Source organism: Pithys albifrons, chromosome 7 (genome assembly GCF_047495875.1).
Source record: "Pithys albifrons albifrons isolate INPA30051 chromosome 7, PitAlb_v1, whole genome shotgun sequence".
In the NCBI taxonomy this organism is placed as follows: Eukaryota; Metazoa; Chordata; class Aves; order Passeriformes; family Thamnophilidae; genus Pithys; species Pithys albifrons.
The window spans coordinates 61143896-61164049 of NC_092464.1; the positions used below are offsets into that span (position 1 = coordinate 61143896).

Below are 20154 nucleotides of genomic sequence, written 5' to 3' on the forward strand. Positions count from 1 at the left end.
ACTCATGGGATGGGGGTGGGGAAGGGGCACAGATCCACTTGACAGCATTCCAGGGATCCTGTGCCACAGGTGCTGATCCCGCTTTATTTCCATAGGGAACAGGGAGAGGAATGGATACAACACAACACCTATCAGTGAGTACCAGCAGAGTGTCTGCATCCAGATCCAGATCCTCTCCATGATGGATCCCATGATGGATCCCAGGATGGATTCAGGTGTGTGATCCAAGCCAGAATCTCATGGATCTTCTGTTTTCCACAGGAGCAGATGCTTGAACTGACGTCTCTCCTGCAGGTATGGAGTGGAATCCAGGTGGGATTCCAGAGGGAAATCAGATCATAATGGATGGAGCAGGATTGGGATGGGATTCCAAATCAGGGCAGGATTCCAGAGTGAGATCAGAAAGAATTCTGGAGTGGTGTAGTAGTTTTGGCTTTAGTCAGCATAGGTCCCCATTTAGGCCTCAGTTTTTAGCAGGCCTCAAAGGTTGTGACACAGATTAGAGGGGGCAGGTATCATCTGACTTAAGCAGCCAAAGAGGTATTTCATATCATCTGACATCATCAGGAAGTGTCGGGGAGTATAACAAGCAAGGTGGGAGGAGTCTCTGAGCTCTTCGGTCCATGCTTCTGACCAGGACGGTTCCCGCTCCCTGACTGCTGATATCAGGCCCTCCTGCCAGTCGGCACGTCTGTTTAGCCGGGGACGTGAGCACATTCCTGTTAATTCCTCTTTCCCTCTTGCTGGGAGGTTTCCTTTGGGGAGGGGGTTTGGTTGGTTTGGAGTTTCACCTGTTAGCTGGGGCGACCTCGGTGAGCCTGTTGTTGTTTCCTGTCACTATGTGCTCTTTCATATTCTGTGTTAAGCTTTCCTCTTCTCTGTATAAATATAAAAACCTCACTGTGTCCAAAGCCTCGTTTCTGCTGTTTTCCCTCACTCTCCTGCTCTGGGAGTGGACTTTTTGACTGGGTACCAGGCAGTTGGCATTTTGCCAGCTCAAACTATAACATTCTTTTGGTGCCGAAACCCGGGAACTGACCAAGGGTGTTGGCAAGTTTCCCAGGAGCTTGGCTGTGTTCCTGGGGATTGTTTAGGTAAACTAGTGTAGATTATCTTCTGTTTTGGGAACACGTTGGGCATTGAACGTAAAACAAAATGGAGAGCAAATTGGTAATAGGCCTTTTGTTAACACCTTTCTTAGGTATAACTGTCAGTTTGCCTGTGTTAGTGCTTATACTATTTCACATGGTGAGAGCTACTCTGCCTGGTACAACCTTTGACTTCGATTTTCTTTTCTCCCTCCAAGATCCACCTGATTTCAACATAGAAGGTTTCATAGCAGGAGCATACACAGTTTTTGGGGGTTCTTACTTGGTGTTTTTGATGACAATCGTGGGACTGGTGAAAACCCTAGGTGCATTGATAGGTTTGAAAAAGGTGGTGTTATGCTGGTGGTTTTGGTCCAGGCCAGAGCAAGCTTCAAATCGGGGTTTTAAAAGACCGTTATTGGGATGTCCCTTGAAGAAGCCACTGCCTGGGTGGCAGGGAAGATGGAGTAGCCTGGGCATGTTAATAGGACGTTTGGCACCTCCTGTTACCTGGCAATTTACTCTGGAGGAGGTGCTCGACCCTAACAAGCTGGCACATTGCCTGGAGGAAGGATGCCTTGCTTATTCTGACCCAAACCACCAGCTGCTTGCCTTCTATTGGGGTTTGGCCCATGCCTACCGAGCTGCAATAGAGCATTGCCAAAAAGGTACAAGGGAGGACACAGGGACCCAGATTGTGGAGGACACTACAGACACCCCAAACCAGACAGGTACCCAGATCAATCAGCGAAAAACTATTATTGCTCCTGTAGTGAAAAGGAAGTCATGGATAGGGACATCAGAGGGAGCAACATTAGGAGAGGGAGCAACAGTAGGAGAAGGAGCTGGTGAGGGGACAAGTGCGAGTTTTTCAACAGATGATACAGGTGCAGGGCCTTCAACAGAGGGGGCCAAACAATCACCCAGGAAACAGGAACGGCCAAGGGAAATTAGACAGGAGACCATAATATCCAGATCACTGACGCCAGCAGAACTTCGGGACATACGGAAGGAATACAGGCGCCTGCCTGGTGAACGAATTCTTACATGGGTGCTCTGATGCCGAGATGGAGGAGCTGGGTCTTACCTGTTGAATGGTCAAGAAACACAACACCTGGGCACTATTGCAAGAGATGATAAAATTGAAAAGGAGATGGCAAAGACACAGGGCGATTGCAATTTGTTGTTGCGACTCTTTGGAGGTGTGACTGGGGCATACCCGTATAGGGAGTCTTTACAGAGTTCCCCACGGAAGTGGACAACCATAGATGAGGCCAGCCAATACCTACGGGAACTGGCGCTGTTAGAGCTTCTCTATGGTGATCCTCTGGACGGACTTGCTACCACTAACCCAGAGCATGTCCCCTGCACGATGCCGATGTGGAGGAAAGTAATACAAGGTTGCCCTCCATCGTTAGTCAGCTGCCTGCTAACAGTTCTTCCCAAGAGTGGTGACCATGTACCCCGGACAGTGGGTGACATGTGCAGTTGGCTACGGACTATAGAAGAGGGGCTTGACGCTCTACGGGCTGATCTTCCAGACTCTAGGGGCAGCCCTAAGTCTTGTGGCCGACAGGTCACTGAGAGAAGGGTGCCCTCCAATACCTCTGACGAAGACAGAACCGAGGAAAGGCCACGGTCTCGGTCTCATTTTCGATCCCGGTCTCGTCCGCGTTCCCCTCGTAGTGCACATGAGAAGAGAAGCCCCAAGAGTAAACCACGTAGTGAACGTGGATGGTTGTGGACTAGTCTACGTGCACTGGGGGAAGACATGGAAAGGTGGAACGGTGAGCCCACCTTTAAGCTCGGAGCCCGGTTGCAAGAGTTAATAGAGAAGAAAGCTGGCAAAAAGGCTGTCCATATAGTTGAGGCAGAGACCCTGCAAAGGAAACATCAGTCCCCAAGACGTAAAAGGAGAGACTCCATCACCTCCGATGGAGGAGTCTCTGATAGAACATCACTGAGGTCAGATAGCGAGTGCTCGGAGCAGGAGCAGCAATAGAGGGGCCCTGCCTCCGGCCAGGAGGAGGAAAGGGACAATCGAGTTTTCTGGACAGTGTGGGTTCGATGGCCTGGCACATCGGCTCCTCGGAGATACCGAGCTCTGGTCGACACTGGCGCCCAGTGTACATTGATGCCATCGGAACATGAGGGTACAGAGACTGTTTCTATTTCTGGAGTAACCGGGGGGTCTCAAGACCTATCGGTGGTAGAGGCCGACATGAGCTTGACAGGAAACCAATGGGAAAAACATCCCATTGTGACAGGGCCAGAAGCCCCTTGCATCCTGGGTATAGACTACTTGAAAAGAGGACACTTCAAGGACCCAAAGGGGTACCGGTGGGCTTTTGGTGTAGCCACGGTGATTGAAGACAAGTCCAAACAGTTGTCTGCTCTTCCTGGCCTCTCAGAAGACCCTTCTGCTGTGGGATTACTCTAAGATCAAGAAGTACCGATGGCCACCACAACCGTACATAGGCGACAGTATCGGACAAACCGAGATGCTGTGACCCCCATCCATAGGTTGATCAAGAAGCTGGAAAGTCAAGGGGTGGTCAGTAGAACACATTCACCCTTCAACAGCCCCATTTGGCCTGTACACAAACCAGAAGGAGAATGGAGACTGACAGTGGACTGTCGTGGCTTGAATGAGGTCACGCCACCATTGAGTGTCGCCGTGCCAGATATGTTGGAACTCCAGTATGAGCTGGAGACCAAAGCAGCAAAGTGGTACGCCACTGTTGACATTGCTAATGCATTCTTCTCCATTCCCTTGGCCGCAGAGTGCAGGCCGCAGTTTGCTTTCACCTGGAGGGGCATCCAGTACACGTGGAATCGATTGCCCCAGGGGTGGAAACACAGTCCTACCATCTGCCATGGGCTGTTGCAGCCCTGATTCAGGTGGGTCTGAAGGACCACCTGACAGGTTTCGTTTTCACCTTAAAAGGACATGTTTCCAGCCTCAACCAATTGGAGTCAGACCATCGCACCTGGGGCGGGGTCACTTGAGGTCATATATACCTGTGAAGTAGAGAAAAGCCAGAACTTAGGGGATTTTACAAAGAGCACCCAACTTTCATGGGAGTTTCCAAGAGATAAGGTTTAACCTTCAGTGGAGTCATAATTAACGATCCAATTAGCGTAGACCTGTGCTTAGCTAAACAACAAATTGACAGGTTAATCCCAAGAAAAGAAACCAGAACACCATAGTTGGCAAAACCCACTGCAAGATCATACAGAGTTCATGAGGATGAGGAGCAAGAATGCGACCACCACCTGATGAAGTAACAGGATCTCCCCTCATAATATTCCTCAAAATGGACAGCTCCGCCCCAACTCCGCCTGCTATGAATATTATATTGCAATATTATAATTATGCATGAATATGTATGTAAGAATACTGTAATCCCTCACCAAAATGTATAAATACTGTAGCTTCTCACTGTAAATTTTGAAGCTCTTTGTCCGACGCTAGTCGGGGGCTTCCCAACGTTGTCTTAATAAATACCTTGCTGTTTATGGACTAAAACTCTGTCTCTAAACAGTTTGTTCTGCCTTTTTGGGCATCATATTCTGGCGACTCTGGTGGGACAGTCCTGCTCCATCGGTGCTGAAACCCGAGGGGCTGGGGACACTGTAGGGCGCCCCCACGACCGAGTTTGCTGTCGGACAGTCTCCCTGACCCCTGGTCTCATACACCGGTGGACAAGGACCTCTCGAAGGATCAAAAGGTATTTATAACCGTATTTGAATGAAGGAATAAAGGTGCACTATAAAACTGAATCGAACAGGGCGAGGAGGACGCTCCCAGGTCTGAGGTTAGAGTCCCAGAGCCTGAGTCCTGAAAGGGGTTAGAGTCCCCGATTTTAAGAGGTTTTTTTTTAGGGGTTGGAGTCCCCTCAAGAACATGGATTTGAATCTCACGAAGGCAGAATAGCGTATGAACTTATTACTATATGTGATGCTGCTATGTATGTGGAATGTGATGCTAATAATTGTGTTGTTTTAGCTGTTTGAACTATATGTGATGCTACTATGTATGTTGAGTGTAATGCTAATAATTGTGTTGTTTTAGCTATTTGAATTATATGTGAAGTTGGTATGTATGTTGAGTGGGGTGCTAATAATTGTGTTGTTTTAGCCTTTTGAACTACAAGAAAAAAAAAAAAAAAAAAAAAAAAAAAAAAAGAAAAGAGAGAGAAGGAGATTGCTGTTAACTAATTCCTGTAAGCTATTAGATTTCAAGAGTTCTGTATGGGAAAAGGTACTGAAAGGCTGTCTGTAGAAGGGCTTTGTTCCTCTGAGCCTCTGATAAAGATTTGTCCAAATTGTGAATGTTCGCTGTTTATGATTGCTAGATGTAATGTTTGCAGTGGCTTAATTTTTGATGAAGATCGTTTGCCAGGGGTGTCATATATAAGGTGTGACCATTGTTTCTCAGAGCAAGCTCTGCATATGGTTAAGTGCGTGGAATATTTCTGTAAGAGAACTCGAGGCTTAGTCTTTTTCCAAATGCTTTCAGACCTGTTGTAATAATAGAATCGAGCCGCACCAGGGACCACCTGAAAATCCTGCGGTCTACAGCGACATCTTGTGGCCTCCCCTGGTAACATCATTATTTTGATCCAATATTAAGGGGGGCGGTCAGAGGGGGTGCAAGAGTGTGAAAGAGAGTGAATGAGACGCAGTCTGACTGCGAAGCGAGTGAGGAGTTCCGATCTACGTTTCCGCGTCCTTCGCGAGAAGGCCGGCTAGAGACGAACGAAGCGATTGACAATCTAGTGGTCAGAGGGGAGTGCAAGAGTGTGAAAGAGAGTGAATGAGACGCAGTCTGACTGCGAAGCGAGTGAGGAGTTCCGATCTACGTTTCCGCGCCCTTCGCGAGAAGGCCGGCTAGAGACGAACGAAGCGATTGACAATCTAGTGGTCAGAGGGGAGTGCAAGAGTGTGAAAGAGAGTGAATGAGACGCAGTCTGACTGCGAAGCGAGTGAGGAGTTCCGATCTACGTTTCCGCGTCCTTCGCGAGAAGGCCGGCTAGAGACGAACGAAGCGATTGACAATCTAGTGGGAGTAAATATTGACAATGGGCAGTCAACCGAGTAAGGAAGGTAAAGAAATAAATTTAAAAACCCCCCTTGGGTGTATTCTGAAACACTGGAAAGAGTTTGGAGGGGTCCCGGGTGGAAACATGAGTAAAAAGAAGCTGTTAAAGTATTGTCAAGACTGGTGGCCATTATATACCTTAGACGAGGGAGAAAAGTGGCCCCCTGAGGGGAGCTTGAATTATAATACAATGCTGCAGCTCCTTCTGTTCCTCCGCAGATTGGAAAAGTGGGATGAGGTTATATATTGTGAAATGTTTTTTTCATTGAGAGACAAACCAGAGTGGCAGAGAGATTGTGGGGTAAATATCCCACCCCAAGACCCTTTTGTGTTAGCACTAGAAAAAGATCAGAAGAATTCTAAAGCAAAAAAGCGTTGTTGTGATGCCTGCAGTATTGGAAAACAATGTCTTAAATATAGAAAGAGACAAGATAGTGATAGTGAAAAAGAAAGCCTTATGGACATAACAGACTTGATACAGAGATTTCAAATATTTGAGGCTGCCACAAAAACAAAAACAATCAAAGGTGCTCCTGTGACGCCAGGAACGGTGGAAAAACAGGATAGCGAGGAGGATACTTCGAGCGACACAACACAAGGAAAAAGCAGAATAGAAACCGCCAACGCTGCAGAAACTGGGACATTACCGAAAACCCCAGACACAAGAAGACTGAAAGGCAAAACAGACACTGAAAGTAGCAGTGACAGTGATGAATCAGAAGGTGCCAGCCATTCCTATCAAACCAGGTCGGCGAAGCAAAAGGGCAGCAAAGGGAAAACAGGAAAGAAAGCAGATAGTCGTTTAATTGCTCCCCTTAGACAAGTAATAAATCTCAAAGGAGAACAAGGAAGAATAAAGGTCCCCTTTTCATCAGGGGAGTTGGATAGATGGAAGGAGGCAGTGAAGAGTTTCAGGGAAGAACCAGAAAGTATAGCACAGAGATTTGAATTAATAGCTAGGAACCAAGACATTGACTGGGAGGATACGGACTTGTTATTGAATGCATTTACTCCTACTGAGAAGGAGTTGGTGCTAAATGCGGCTAGGACGCACGCGAGGTCCTTACGGGGAGATTTAAGGGATATTTTCCCTAGAGAAAACCCGAGATGGGACGTGAACCGACCAGAAGACTATGCAATGTTGAAGCAATATCGAGAAATAATTGCCGAGGGTTTAAGGAATGCGATTCCTAAGGCAATAAATTGGGCTGCCCTATATCAAATCAGACAGGATACAGGGGAATCACCTACCGACTACTTAGATAGACTCAGAAAGGCAATGAGACAATATACTCCCTTGGATCCCGCTTCGGAAATAGGCATTGCACAACTGGTCGGGCTGTTTATAGGGCAAAGTAATCCAGACATAAGAAGAAAGTTACAAAGATTAGGTCACCCAGACGACAAAAATCTGGAAAAATTGATGACGGAAGCCTGGAGAGTATATAACAATAGAGAAGAAAAGAAACTAGCAGGGAAGCCACCACGTTTGGTAGCTATGACCCAGGGATTCCCTGAAACATATGGTCAGTACCCTGTGGGGACCGGGGGCAGGGTCCCTGGATCTAATACAGGAGGAAGGGGTCGTGGTAACTTCATGCGAGGAAGGGGAGGTGCACACGTATCGCAGAGAATAGGACCAAATCAGTGTTCCCACTGCCTGCAAATAGGTCACTGGAAGCGGGACTGTCCCCTCCTGGCAATAAAAAGTGCTAACTCTGCCACCACTATTGCACATCAAAGCAATCAATGAAGAGGACCGGTGGGTTGTTCCCTAGCGGACCCACTGGTTAAAATAACGCTGGGGGAGGGTAATGAAGAACTAGATTTTTTAGTCGACACTGGAGCAACATTCTCGGTTTTAAATCAAAAATTGGTACCACAAAGTGATGAATCTGTAAGAGTCATAGGTGCAACAGGCCAACCAGAAAAGGCATTTTTCCTAAAACCCTTAAAGTATAAAATTGGGAAACAGATGGGAATACACCAATTCTTGTATTTACCTAATTCTCCTAAGCCTTTATTAGGGAGAGATTTGCTGGAGAACTTGGGAGCGGTCATTAAATTTAGTAAGGGAGAACTGGAATTTTTGGTTAATGAAGACAGATGGATAGCTGCTCTAAGCTTAGCTATGAGCAGCGTTGAGCCAGAGCGAAACAATGAAAATAACAAGCGAATCATGGACGAAGTGTATCCCTTGGCCTGGGCAACGGACACACCTGGGAGGTCGAAACAAGCAATACCAATAAAGGTTGAATTAATACAAGGGGCAAAGCCGGTAAATAAAAAACAATACCCACTAAGGCTGGAAGACAGAGAGGGAGTAACACCCATAATAAAGAAGTTTTTAGAATTAGGATTGTTAATAGAATGTGAGTCTGAATTTAATACACCCATCCTGCCAGTAAAGAAACCAAACGGAACATATAGATTGGTACAGGACTTAAGAGCTGTAAATGAAATTACAAAAACTATACATCCGGTAGTGGCCAATCCATATACCCTTTTAACCAAATTGAAAGATAACTTAATCTGGTTTACAGTGTTGGATTTAAAAGATGCATTCTTTTGCCTTCCCTTAGCGTCAGAAAGTCAGAAGATTTTTGCTTTTGAATGGGAATCCATTGGGGGGAGAAAAACTCAATTAACATGGACGGTGTTGCCCCAGGGTTACAAGAACAGTCCCACAATTTTTGGGAACCAATTGGCTAAAGAGCTAGAGCAATGGGAACGGCCGCCAGGAGATGGCGTTCTTCTACAGTATGTCGATGATCTGATCCTGGGAAATGAGAAAGAAGAAGATTGTGTTCAATGGACGATTTCACTTTTAAATTTCTTGGGCTTAAACGGATACCGAGTCTCCCAACAAAAGGCCCAGTTAGTACAAAAACAAGTCGTGTACTTGGGATATGAAATCTCAAAGGGACAGAGATCTCTAGGAACAACAAGGAAAGAAGCTATATGCCAGATGCCTAAGCCCCAAACACCTAGAGACTTACGAGCCTTTTTAGGGATGACAGGATGGTGCCGGTTATGGATATACCAGTACGGGATACTGGCAAAGCCACTATATGACTTACTCAAGGACACCAAAAGGACTGTCGAGTGGACTCCTGAGGCTGAGGCAGCATTCAAAAGATTAAAACAAGAACTTATGAGAGCCCCGGCACTGGGTTTGCCAGATGTGACGAAGCCTTTTTGGTTGTACTCTCATGAACGCCAGGGAATGGCAATGGGGGTGTTGGCCCAACAGCTGGGACCATGTAAAAGGGCTGTGGCATACTTCTCGAAGCAACTGGATGAGGTGAGCAAAGGATGGCCTACATGTCTAAGGGCAGTTGCTGCCGTAATTCTGAACATTGAAGAGGCCAGGAAACTCACATTGGGACAAAAGATGACAGTGTTAGTATCTCATACTGTATCGACAGTATTGGAACAGAAGGGTGGCCATTGGCTGTCACCCTCGAGATTCCTGAAGTACCAGGCAATACTGGTTGAATCTGATGACATAGTAATTCAGGTCACTAACGTTGTCAATCCAGCTTCATTTTTAGAAGGAAGGACACCAGAGGAACCACTTGAGCATAACTGCATGGAAACTATTGAAGCAGTGTACTCCAGCCGTCCTGACCTCAAAGAGATACCAATCCCGGAAGCAGAGAACTGGTTCTCAGACGGCAGCAGCTTTGTGAAACAAGGCGTGAGGATGGCTGGGTATGCGGTAACCACTACGGAACAGGTGATTGAATCAAATCCTTTACCTGTGGGGACCTCTGCACAAAAGGCAGAGTTGATAGCCCTCACCCGGGCTCTTGAATTGGCAGACGGACTATGTATAAATGTGTGGACGGACTCTAAATATGCCTTCTCCGTAGTGCATGCTCATGGAGCGATTTGGAAGGAACGGGGATTATTAACCACCCAGGGGAAGGTTGTAAAACATGCAGAAGAAATCCTACGACTACTGGAAGCCGTCCAGCTCCCGGACCAAGTGGCCGTAATGCATTGTAAAGGACACCTGAAAGGTAACACCGTCCCAGAAATAGGTAATAGGAAAGCTGACGCAGAAGCCAAGTTAGCTGCAATAAAGGGTCAAGGACTACTAGTAACTGCATTAGTACCTGGAGAGTTGGATACTAACTTCCAACCGGAATATCGAGAAACAGATCATAAGTGGATACAGAGAAATAAGGGCAAGCTACTGGATAGTGGATGGGGCCAAATGGAAACAGGGCAGTTAATATTGCCAGGAAATATAATGTGGCAATTCGTAAAGACAGAACATGAGAAAACTCACTGGGGTTTTGATCCCCTCTATCAGTATCTTAAAAGTAGAATAGCAGGACCTAAACTATATACTACCATAAAACAAGTGACCTCCCGGTGTGAGCGCTGTCTGAAAAACAATCCAAACACTGGAACAAAAGTACACTTGGGAGCAATTAACAAAGGGAAATTCCCAGGGGAAATGTGGCAAATTGATTTCTCCGAACTCCCAAGGAAAGGGGGATATCGATATATGTTAGTTTTAACTGACACATTTTCTGGGTGGCCTGAAGCCTTTCCATGTAAGACATGTAAAGAAAAAGAGGTGATTAAAGTATTACTGAATGAAATTATACCAAGGTTTGGGATACCTAAAAATATTTCATCGGACCGGGGAACGCATTTTTGTGCAAAGATTGTTCAGGCAATCAGCAAGGCACTACAAATCAAGTGGCAATTGCATACACCCTATAGGCCCCAAGCCAGTGGGCAAGTAGAAAAAATGAATCATCTTCTTAAACAACAAATTGCTAAGATATGTCAGGAGACCAACCTGCAATGGTACCAAGCCTTGCCTATTGCCTTGATTCGATTAAGGGTCAAGCCCAGATCAAAAGAAAAGCTGAGCCCGTTTGAAATCCTGTATGGGCGACCCTATGCAATGCAAATTGTGAACAGTGAAGCTATAGATCATATAGGCAACCAGTATGTATATGATTACATTACTGCGATAGGGAAACAGTTTGACAAAAATGCCACTATAGTAATAGGACAACAGCCTAGACAACCCGATAACAAGTTGCACCCCTTTAACTCTGGTGACTGGGTATATGTTCAGAATCTTTTAGGAGAACCCCTACAAGAGAGGTGGGAGGGACCGTTCCAGGTATTGCTGACCACCTTCACGGCAGTCCGAATAAAGGAACGACCTACCTGGATCCACTACTCACGGGTTAAGAAAGCCCCGGAACCTGAACAAGAAAACTCCCCCTCAGAAAATGGATGAACGTAATCTCACTAAAATACAGAGGTGGCGCTGGACAAGAGCCCTGTTACCAATAGTTAAAGAGGTTAAGCCAAACGTAAAAGCATGGAGAGTAATATCCCTGGCTCAAGAATTAGCCCACACGGGAGGAAGGAATTGGTCGAAATCATCACAGATCAGAAAAAGAATATCAAAAGGACCAAGATATTTTTGTGGATGTGAGAAGGATGGGTCCCACTACCGTTGGTACAAAGTGTTGTGTGGTGGGTGTCAGAAAATTTGGTGGGTACATCAAAATTATTACAGACACTACGGTACTTGTATGAGTTGCGACCGTAAATTTAATCAGGATATCACAGACCGCTATAGAGATCTGTTAGAACAACATTGGTCACCACAAGATGTAGAAAATCTACACATAATATCAACATTAGTAGTAGAAAACAAGGATCATTGGTATTTAATGAATCTGGAACATTGGACTAGGAACGCAGTGCGGAGAATCCTTTGTGAGGATAAAACCTGGGCAATAGCTGAGTATTGTGGGGCAGGAATCGGGGCTCACTATTTGCAAAATTATGACGAGGAATCCTGGGAAAGAATAACGGGAATGTCTGTTTCAGGAGTAACTGTTTCTGCCCCCTCAACTCCCTGTAGCCTGGACCAGGAATTTCAAGGAATGACTCTCCACTAAAAGAAGAAGGATCCCTAACGACAATCATTGACAATGGATTTAACCATGCTCCTCATAATGATTTCGGGACACTGGATAAGTATAATTTTATCGTTTGAGTTGCAATGGCCTTGGTCTACTGCACGAATGAGGAAGGCGCTTATGTGGTCCGAAGCGGATGATCCACAGTCTAGCCCAGAAGTCGACCAGTATTTAGTTATCTATGTCTTGCACAACAACCAACCATATATGCCATATGATTGGCAATACACAGAGAGTCAAGGAAAACTAACGAGTATAACTGGGAAAAGAGGGGAAGAGATTCAGATAGGATGTAAACCTGCCAATTTGGTGAGTCAGGATAAGGGACAGGTTAGACTAACCATAACCCCAAAGAAAGGCTCAATCCTTACATTCAGTAAAGAGATACAACATCCAGTATGGGTAAAAAGAGAAGGATCAGTTAGCTGCTTATGGGACACAGTAGGAAGCAGTGGAGAAGAGAAATGTGAACTGAAAATGATTTTAACTCAGTTTGTCACAGTAACTTGTATATGGTTAAATAGAGATCGAGCGGTATCGGACCAGTTTATGATCCATGTCGCAGAAGACACCCCTATTACTACTAAAACCCCCACAACTTCAGTACTTCTCAGCCCAATTTGTAGAAGAATACATAATCTGACTTTTATTGGTCCACAGGTAATAAGCCACTCAAATGGGCAGAAATTGTTATTAGATCCCGCATACTCACTGAAAAGAATTAAAGTTAATGTCCAGGTAGATGTTTCGCAATTACGAAGGGAATGCCAGCCCTTTATTCAGCAGAGCCTCACAGGCTGGAATGCATGGCTGGCAGCTAGATCCTATCCCCAGCGAGTCCGTAGAGATGTAACTGGATGGTTAGGGACGGGATTAGGAGTATTGAACACGATCGACCAGGAGGTATTAGTAAATAAGTTAAGCTCAGTTACTTCAGATCTGGGGAGACTTAGGGTTCCCATAAGCTCATCTATGTTGGCCCTGGCCGAAACACAATCGGTAGCAGTCAAACTGCTAACCCTATTAGCTAACCACACGGCTGAGGATTTCCTTAAGATTGCAGAATATGCTGGGGATGTTAGCAGGACGGTTGCACTCGCTCTCCAATGCATCCAAACACAGCAGTGGATACAGTCTGTAACAGCTGGAATTATAAGGGAAGGAGTCTCAGGAATTTTGCCTCAAGAAGTAAGAGAACTAATAGCTAAAAACAATTCCACTACCCAGTTTGAAAGGGATCATCAAGCCTGGTGGCACCCGGTAAATTTTACCTACAATCCCCAACATGAACAAATCGAGGCATATGTACTCACGATCAGTGCCGCCAGGGAACGAACTGTTTTTCCTGTCCTGACTCTGGGGACAATGCACCAAAACGTTTTAGTTCGACCAATTGATCATAACGTCTGGGCCAGTTTTGATTACATTAAGGGGAAATGGATAACAGTCAGCTTAGAAACGTGCATCTCCAAAGGACACTTAGGTTATGTCTGTGAAAATACTATTGTAGAAGGAGAAGACCTGTGCTTAGACACTGAAAATAGCGTATGTACCTTTGAAATGTTACCCCACAATCAAACCAAATCGCAGGTATACTATATCGGCAATGGATGTGCATGCCTTAGGACTCTCTGTACTGAACTCACAATTGACCATTGCCATGAAACAACTAATGGTACTAACTTTTGTGTATGTAATTTTACTCGCATTATAGGTTGTGATTTTGACTACACTGCTCCGATAACTACTAAACAGCTGATAGAAGTAAATTATAGCCTGTATCATAATATACCACACCTGCAAATAGGTATGGATACTGAACTTCTTAAGAAAATGCTTAGACACCCAGACATAGAAAGATTAGTGCAAGAAGTAAACAGAAGTACACAACGCACCTTATGGCAAGTAGAACACGATACAGCAAAGATAAAAACTATCCTGACAAAGGTAGAGCGAGAGGGAAAACAGCATTGGTGGGATATCCTAACAGGACGTTCCCCTACTGCAACACAGGTATTCAATTCTCTAGTGCATCCAATGATAGCTATAGCCGTAAGTACCGTCCTGCTAACACTCCTGAATGTATACTTGTGGTACAAGATTAGCACCATAATTAAGAGAACCCAAACTTTATGGATTATGGTGAAAACAGCACAAAATTCTTTTGGGCTTGGCGGAAGAATCCGCAAGCCATAAGAAAAGGGGGGGAATGAAGTAGAGAAAAGCCAGAACTTAGGGGATTTTACAAAGAGCACCCAACTTTCATGGGAGTTTCCAAGAGATAAGGTTTAACCTTCAGTGGAGTCATAATTAACGATCCAATTAGCGTAGACCTGTGCTTAGCTAAACAACAAATTGACAGGTTAATCCCAAGAAAAGAAACCAGAACACCATAGTTGGCAAAACCCACTGCAAGATCATACAGAGTTCATGAGGATGAGGAGCAAGAATGCGACCACCACCTGATGAAGTAACAGGATCTCCCCTCATAATATTCCTCAAAATGGACAGCTCCGCCCCAACTCCGCCTGCTATGAATATTATATTGCAATATTATAATTATGCATGAATATGTATGTAAGAATACTGTAATCCCTCACCAAAATGTATAAATACTGTAGCTTCTCACTGTAAATTTTGAAGCTCTTTGTCCGACGCTAGTCGGGGGCTTCCCAACGTTGTCTTAATAAATACCTTGCTGTTTATGGACTAAAACTTTGTCTCTAAACAGTTTGTTCTGCCTTTTTGGGCATCACCTGTGTTTTTGAATAAACTTGGGATTTGCTTTACATCACATTGGTGGGTGCAGTCTCCTCTAGTGCAGGTTTGCAACAATTGGTGGACCCCAACGTGTCTCAGAACATGGAACCCACCTGCAGACCTGCCTAGAACCTTAAGAAGTGGCCCCCGAGAGCTGCTGTGCCCCAGTTTTTTTGGGTGCTTTGTGGAGAAGCCCCCGAGAGCTTCTGTCTCCTGTAAACTTGGGAGTTTTGTGTAGTGGCCTTGAGAGCTGCTGGAAGAACGTGGACTGACGGAACCACGACCTTCGAACCGGTGAGTTAAAGAAACATGGGAAACTCCAACTCGACTAAAACGAACTTATTGCTTGATAAATTTGAAAAACTAGCTCGTGTTACAAAAACAAACATTGAAAGACAAGCATTACAGGACTTTTTGGATTAGTGTTTCACTCGAGGGCACCTAACAGATGCCAATTCCACGCTTTCCATAGAAGTGTGTGATAAAATTGGGGCAGATTTGTGAAATTTAGTGCAAACTGCACACAAAAAATTTCTGCCGCACATTTTGTCATATGCAGCTGTAAGGAAAATGCTGTTAGAGGTAGAACGAGCCCGTAAAAACCTCGATCTACCGGAGAGAAAGGAAAAAAGTCTGTTTCTACATAGCAGTTTTTCCCCTGAACACCCTTCTGCACCGCCGTGGGCACCGCTGCTCGAAGAAACGCTGCTGCGGTACCCCTCTCTGCCCGTGCCGCCTGCGGAACTCCCGCCGCAGTACCCACACGCGGCACCTCCCGCTCCCGCTCCGGAAAACCCGGCAAGACCACAGCAACGATGGAATCAAAGCTTTTCCACGCCGTTCGCCGCCGTAAAAAGCCAAGAAGTCGTCTTTGCACCGCCTTACAACTACCAAGAAACAGCCTATGCACAGCAAATGAGGCCACCAGCTGCCGCTGTAGAAGCGGACGGACCTCAGCAGCAACCTTGGAACCCCACGAGACACGCCGCAGAAAACCAAACCGTGAGTGACTTTTATTTAAATCCCAACTCTGAGAAGGCGCGATGGGGAATGCCCTCAGCCGAGAGAGACATGTGGAGGGGGGGACAAACCCCATGGAGTTTCTCTCTCCCTGTCCATCCACCTTCGGCGCCGGCTCCGCCGCCGCCAATGCCCTGCGGGTACCTCGGGGCTGGAGTCGCCCCGCCGCCGCACTCCCCGCCGCCCTGCGGGTACGCCGGAGTCGCTCCGTTACGGCAAGAGGCGGCCGTGGGAGACATTTCGGCAGGACTCGAAACTGCGTGGCCAGGAAAACAAAGAGACCACGTGATGGCAAAGCCCGTGAAATCAAACAAAGGAACGGCGCGCCCTGACCACGAGGCGCCAGGACCGCCCAACCCCCCTCCCTACTGCCTGCCAATCACAGCGCATGCGCCAGGCGCGGGTCCCCCGCAGCCTGCAGGGGTCGGGGGCGGATCAGTTCCCGCGCCACCCCCACCACCTCCTGCGTGGATCGACCGCGTCATGGAGAGGGGAGAGACTCCTCCCCAGTGGAGCGGAGCCACCGGAGCTCCCCCTGGTCATTCCCTTCACTGTGCGCCATTCACAGCGCGAGCGCCCCGAGAGCGAGTTCCCACAGCGCCAGTCGCGCAGAACACAAGCTCTGCAGCACCAGCGGGGACCCTCTCCCCGATAGCCGTGCGCTGCCCGCAGCTGCCAGCACAGGCACCGGAACCCTCAGCACCCGCAGGGACTTGCCCCTGCGCCAGAAAACTGGCACCTGCAGTCTTCAACAACAGCGCAGGAAGAAGCCTCTGTTTGGGACATGCTGGGGGGAGCTGGGAATCATGATGTAGTAAAAAAGGGATTTGAAAGATCCAAAAATGCTGCTTTAGCTGTCTTTTCTAACCTTCCTAAAACAGGGAAGCCTCTGGTAACTCAAAAGACCATTTCAGAAGCCTTCACAGCTATGGTGAAGCCAGATGAAAAGCATCTAGCCACCATAATTCAAAGGGTAGTTAAATCCAGAGAGTATCTAAGTGTATCTCTTGCATTTGTAACTTGTCTTGTTGCTGTTACTAATCAAAATGTATGGATAATGCTTTCTCAACAGGCAAATCTAAAAAATTTCTGCTCAGATAACATGGTTAAAGCAGGAGAACCAAACAAAGTGTGCCTTATAGGAATACCTTATCATAACATCAAAGATTTCATTCCTTTTGGTATTCAGGAAGCAAAAGTGTCCTGCAGTGGTACTGGAGAAACCATAGCAGACATCATATGGCAATTGAATACTCCCTTAGAGAGAGATCCGCAAGAGCTAAGGTTAGTAGGAGCTCTCCCTGGAAATGAGTCATGTGTTGAATTTCACCCTGTGCATTCCAGTGTATCTGAATGGTCAAACAAACACTGGTCACAGCAATATTTTCCTGTGGGAAGCACAGATGTCACTCCTCATAATAAGAGTTACACCAATAGCAGTTGGTGTTGAAATGTTGTTGGTTCACAAAATACAAGTTACGCAAAAACAAGATTGGTTCACACAAAAGGTAACCAGAGAAGAGCGTTGCCTCCTGGATATTTCTTAATTTGTGGTAATAGAGCATGGCCTGAAATACCTGCCCAGGCAAAAAGTGGACCTTGTTACTTAGGCCAGCTGACCAAATTTACACAATCAATACAAGAGCATGTTAAGTGGTCTAGTCCTCAAGCTGAGGAAAACACCATAGAACATTGGAGTGATACAAGAAATTTGCTAGCAGCAGTTTTTTCCCCAGTTGGCGTAGACACAGCATTACGTTTAGTGCAAATGCTTAACTACTGGGTGCAGGAACAACTAAACATCATTGCCAAAATGCTTAATGATTTCTCAACAGATGCTGATAGGATAGAACAAGCAGTATTACAAAACAGAGAAGCCCTGAGATTCTTGTTGATGATTCATGGTTACCAATGTGATGAGTTTAAAGGGATATGTTCCACAGAATTAAGCAAACACTCCAAAAAAGCACAAGCAGTGAAAAATAATCCTGACAAGCTACCTATATTTTGAAATTCTGTTAACTTTCAGTTAAAGTGCCGTTTTGAGCTTATTGCACTGCCAAGTTGCCCAGCAGGCTGTAGGGATAAGGACACCTGTCCCCTCAGCTGCTGAACATTTTCTGCAGAATGTAAGTAGTTATGTTTAGCCTTTGTGAATTTCCTCTGTGAATTCACACTTGTTTACTGCTTTACCAAGGGTGTATAAGGACTAAAAATCAAAGCTTCATTCTCAAACCTCTGTGATGGCCACACAGAAGTTCTGAGAATGGACCTTGAACATAAGGAGATTTAGCTCAGCTGGACTGAACTTGCTTCTTTGCTAAGGGAAGTCACTCTGCACTCTTGGACACTTTGCACAAAATTTAATAAAATTTGTAGTTTGTTTACAGTGGTCTGTGCGGTGACGACTGCACAAAAAGACCACAAATTCACGCGTGAAAGAAAAGTTTCTTGTTTTGCACTAGTTGTAAGTTTCAAATTCCAAACATACGTGTCTTAGTCATGTATTGGTTTGTGTTAGTTTACAAAGGTTACTGTACCTCCTTCCAAAAGTCTATTTTGAAAAGAGAGGGGGAGGTAGGGATGTGTAACCTGCAAATACGCTGTTAAGTCTTGAATTAGCAAAATTTAAGACTTTCAAAATGTTATTTCTCAATTTTCAAAATTTTCAGCCTTTCTCTTCAAGTTGCAATATGCATGATGTGTATTATGTTGTTTGCATTTTTGCTTTGTTCTTTGAAAAAAAAGGGGGGGATGTTGCAGCCCGATTCAGGTGGGTCTGGAGGACCACATTACACGTTTTGTTTTCACCTTAAAAGGACATGTTTCCAGCCTCAACCAATGGGAGTCAGACCACCACACCTGGGGTGGGGTCACTTGAGGTCATATATACTTGAGTTTTTGAATACACTTGGGATTTGCTTGAACATCACATTGGTGTGTGCAGTCTCCCTAGGCGCTGGTCGGCAACAGAGCATTGTGAGGTCATCCAGCACATCAGGGAACCCACACAACAGAAATTCCATCTGGGGGAGCTGAAGGAGTGGGGCAGGAGGGAGAGCCCCTCGGGTTCTGATTCTGGGGGCAGCTCTGTCACACAGCCCCACCAACCCTGGCAGGCAGGAAGGCAGCCTGGGCTTGTGGCCACCCTGCTCTGCACTGGCCCTGCAACTGGGGAAAAATCTTATCCTCATCTCCACGCTGAACATTCCCTGTTTCCCTCAACACCCCTTGTCTTTCATGCTCTTCACATGCCAGCTCCAGTCAAACCTTCCCTCCCTCAAAAACAGTCGCCATATCTAACACTTTCTTTGCAAACTGTCCTTGCTTTCACCTCCTGGCAGTGGCTTCATGGCCCCTGTCACAGCCAGCCCTGTCCCTGCACTGACCCAGCTCTGCTGCCCCACAGATGCTGCATCAGGAATGGAAGGTCCATGGGGGAGGGAAATGCACAGAGACTCATCCTGGAAGGGACCTCGGGTGGGTTCTGGGCCAAACCAAAGCACAGTGAGTGGAGAAAGGGACACAAGGATGGGCTGTTTGTGTGCTCTGCCATGTCAGGAGAAGATGTGGAGCTGCAGAGACACCCAGACAATGTGGATCCCTCAGGAGATGATCTCAGACAGCAGCTCCCAGGCCTCTGCCAATCCCTGTTTGCTCTGGTTTGATGGTCACTGGTGGTTACACCCACTCACCCACCCACACACCCACCAGTGTTCTGTGCACACACACCAGTCTCACCAGTGTCTGGGCCCCCAAAAAACACAAGATATGATGATTTTGGGGCTCCCACTCCAGTGGTTGGCACTTGGACCTCCCTTCAAACCCAGAGTACAGAGATCCCTTCTCCCAGAAAGTTCTTGGCAGTGGAGGGATTAGAAAAATGGAACAGACTGTGGGATCAGTTACAGGGCACAGCCAGAAAAAGGCACTGACCAGTAACCTCTTTGCACATGCCCAGCTCCTTCATACCCTTTTCTCTCTGTTTTCTCATACCTCTTCCTCCACAAATCACTTTGGTCATTTCCTGGACATCCCATGGCAAGTCTTGCACTGTCCCTAAATGCACTTTCTGGCTGCCCATCCTCAGTCTCAGGACCTGAGTGAGAAAACCCCCAACCTCAGCTGCAAGGCCATCCTGGGGGGCTGTCACTGATCACTTGGGGAGCCTTTCATGCAGAGATGTTGGAAATCTCTATTAGTTCCTTTATAACTT

At 46.3% G+C, this 20154-nt stretch overlaps 2 protein-coding genes across 5 annotated transcripts in view; one reads left to right on the forward strand and one right to left on the reverse strand.

The window, feature by feature from the left end:
* The window catches only part of LOC139673847 (class I histocompatibility antigen, F10 alpha chain-like), a 283320-nt gene that overhangs the window by 217076 nt on the left and 46090 nt on the right, over positions 1-20154 (reverse strand). The window lies entirely within an intron of this gene.
* LOC139673846 (class I histocompatibility antigen, F10 alpha chain-like) overlaps positions 1-20154 on the forward strand; it is a 327584-nt gene that overhangs the window by 5230 nt on the left and 302200 nt on the right. The window contains exons 6-8 of one of the 4 annotated variants that reach the window (XM_071559723.1): positions 96-134; positions 262-294; positions 5611-5629. In XM_071559723.1, coding sequence (XP_071415824.1) covers positions 96-134; positions 262-275 — 53 coding nt within the window. In that variant the 3' untranslated portion in view covers positions 276-294; positions 5611-5629. Of the gene's footprint in view, positions 1-95; positions 135-261; positions 295-567; positions 906-5610; positions 5630-20154 lie in introns of those variants that run through there. The other 3 variants (XM_071559720.1, XM_071559722.1, XM_071559721.1) reach the window with 3 other exon arrangements.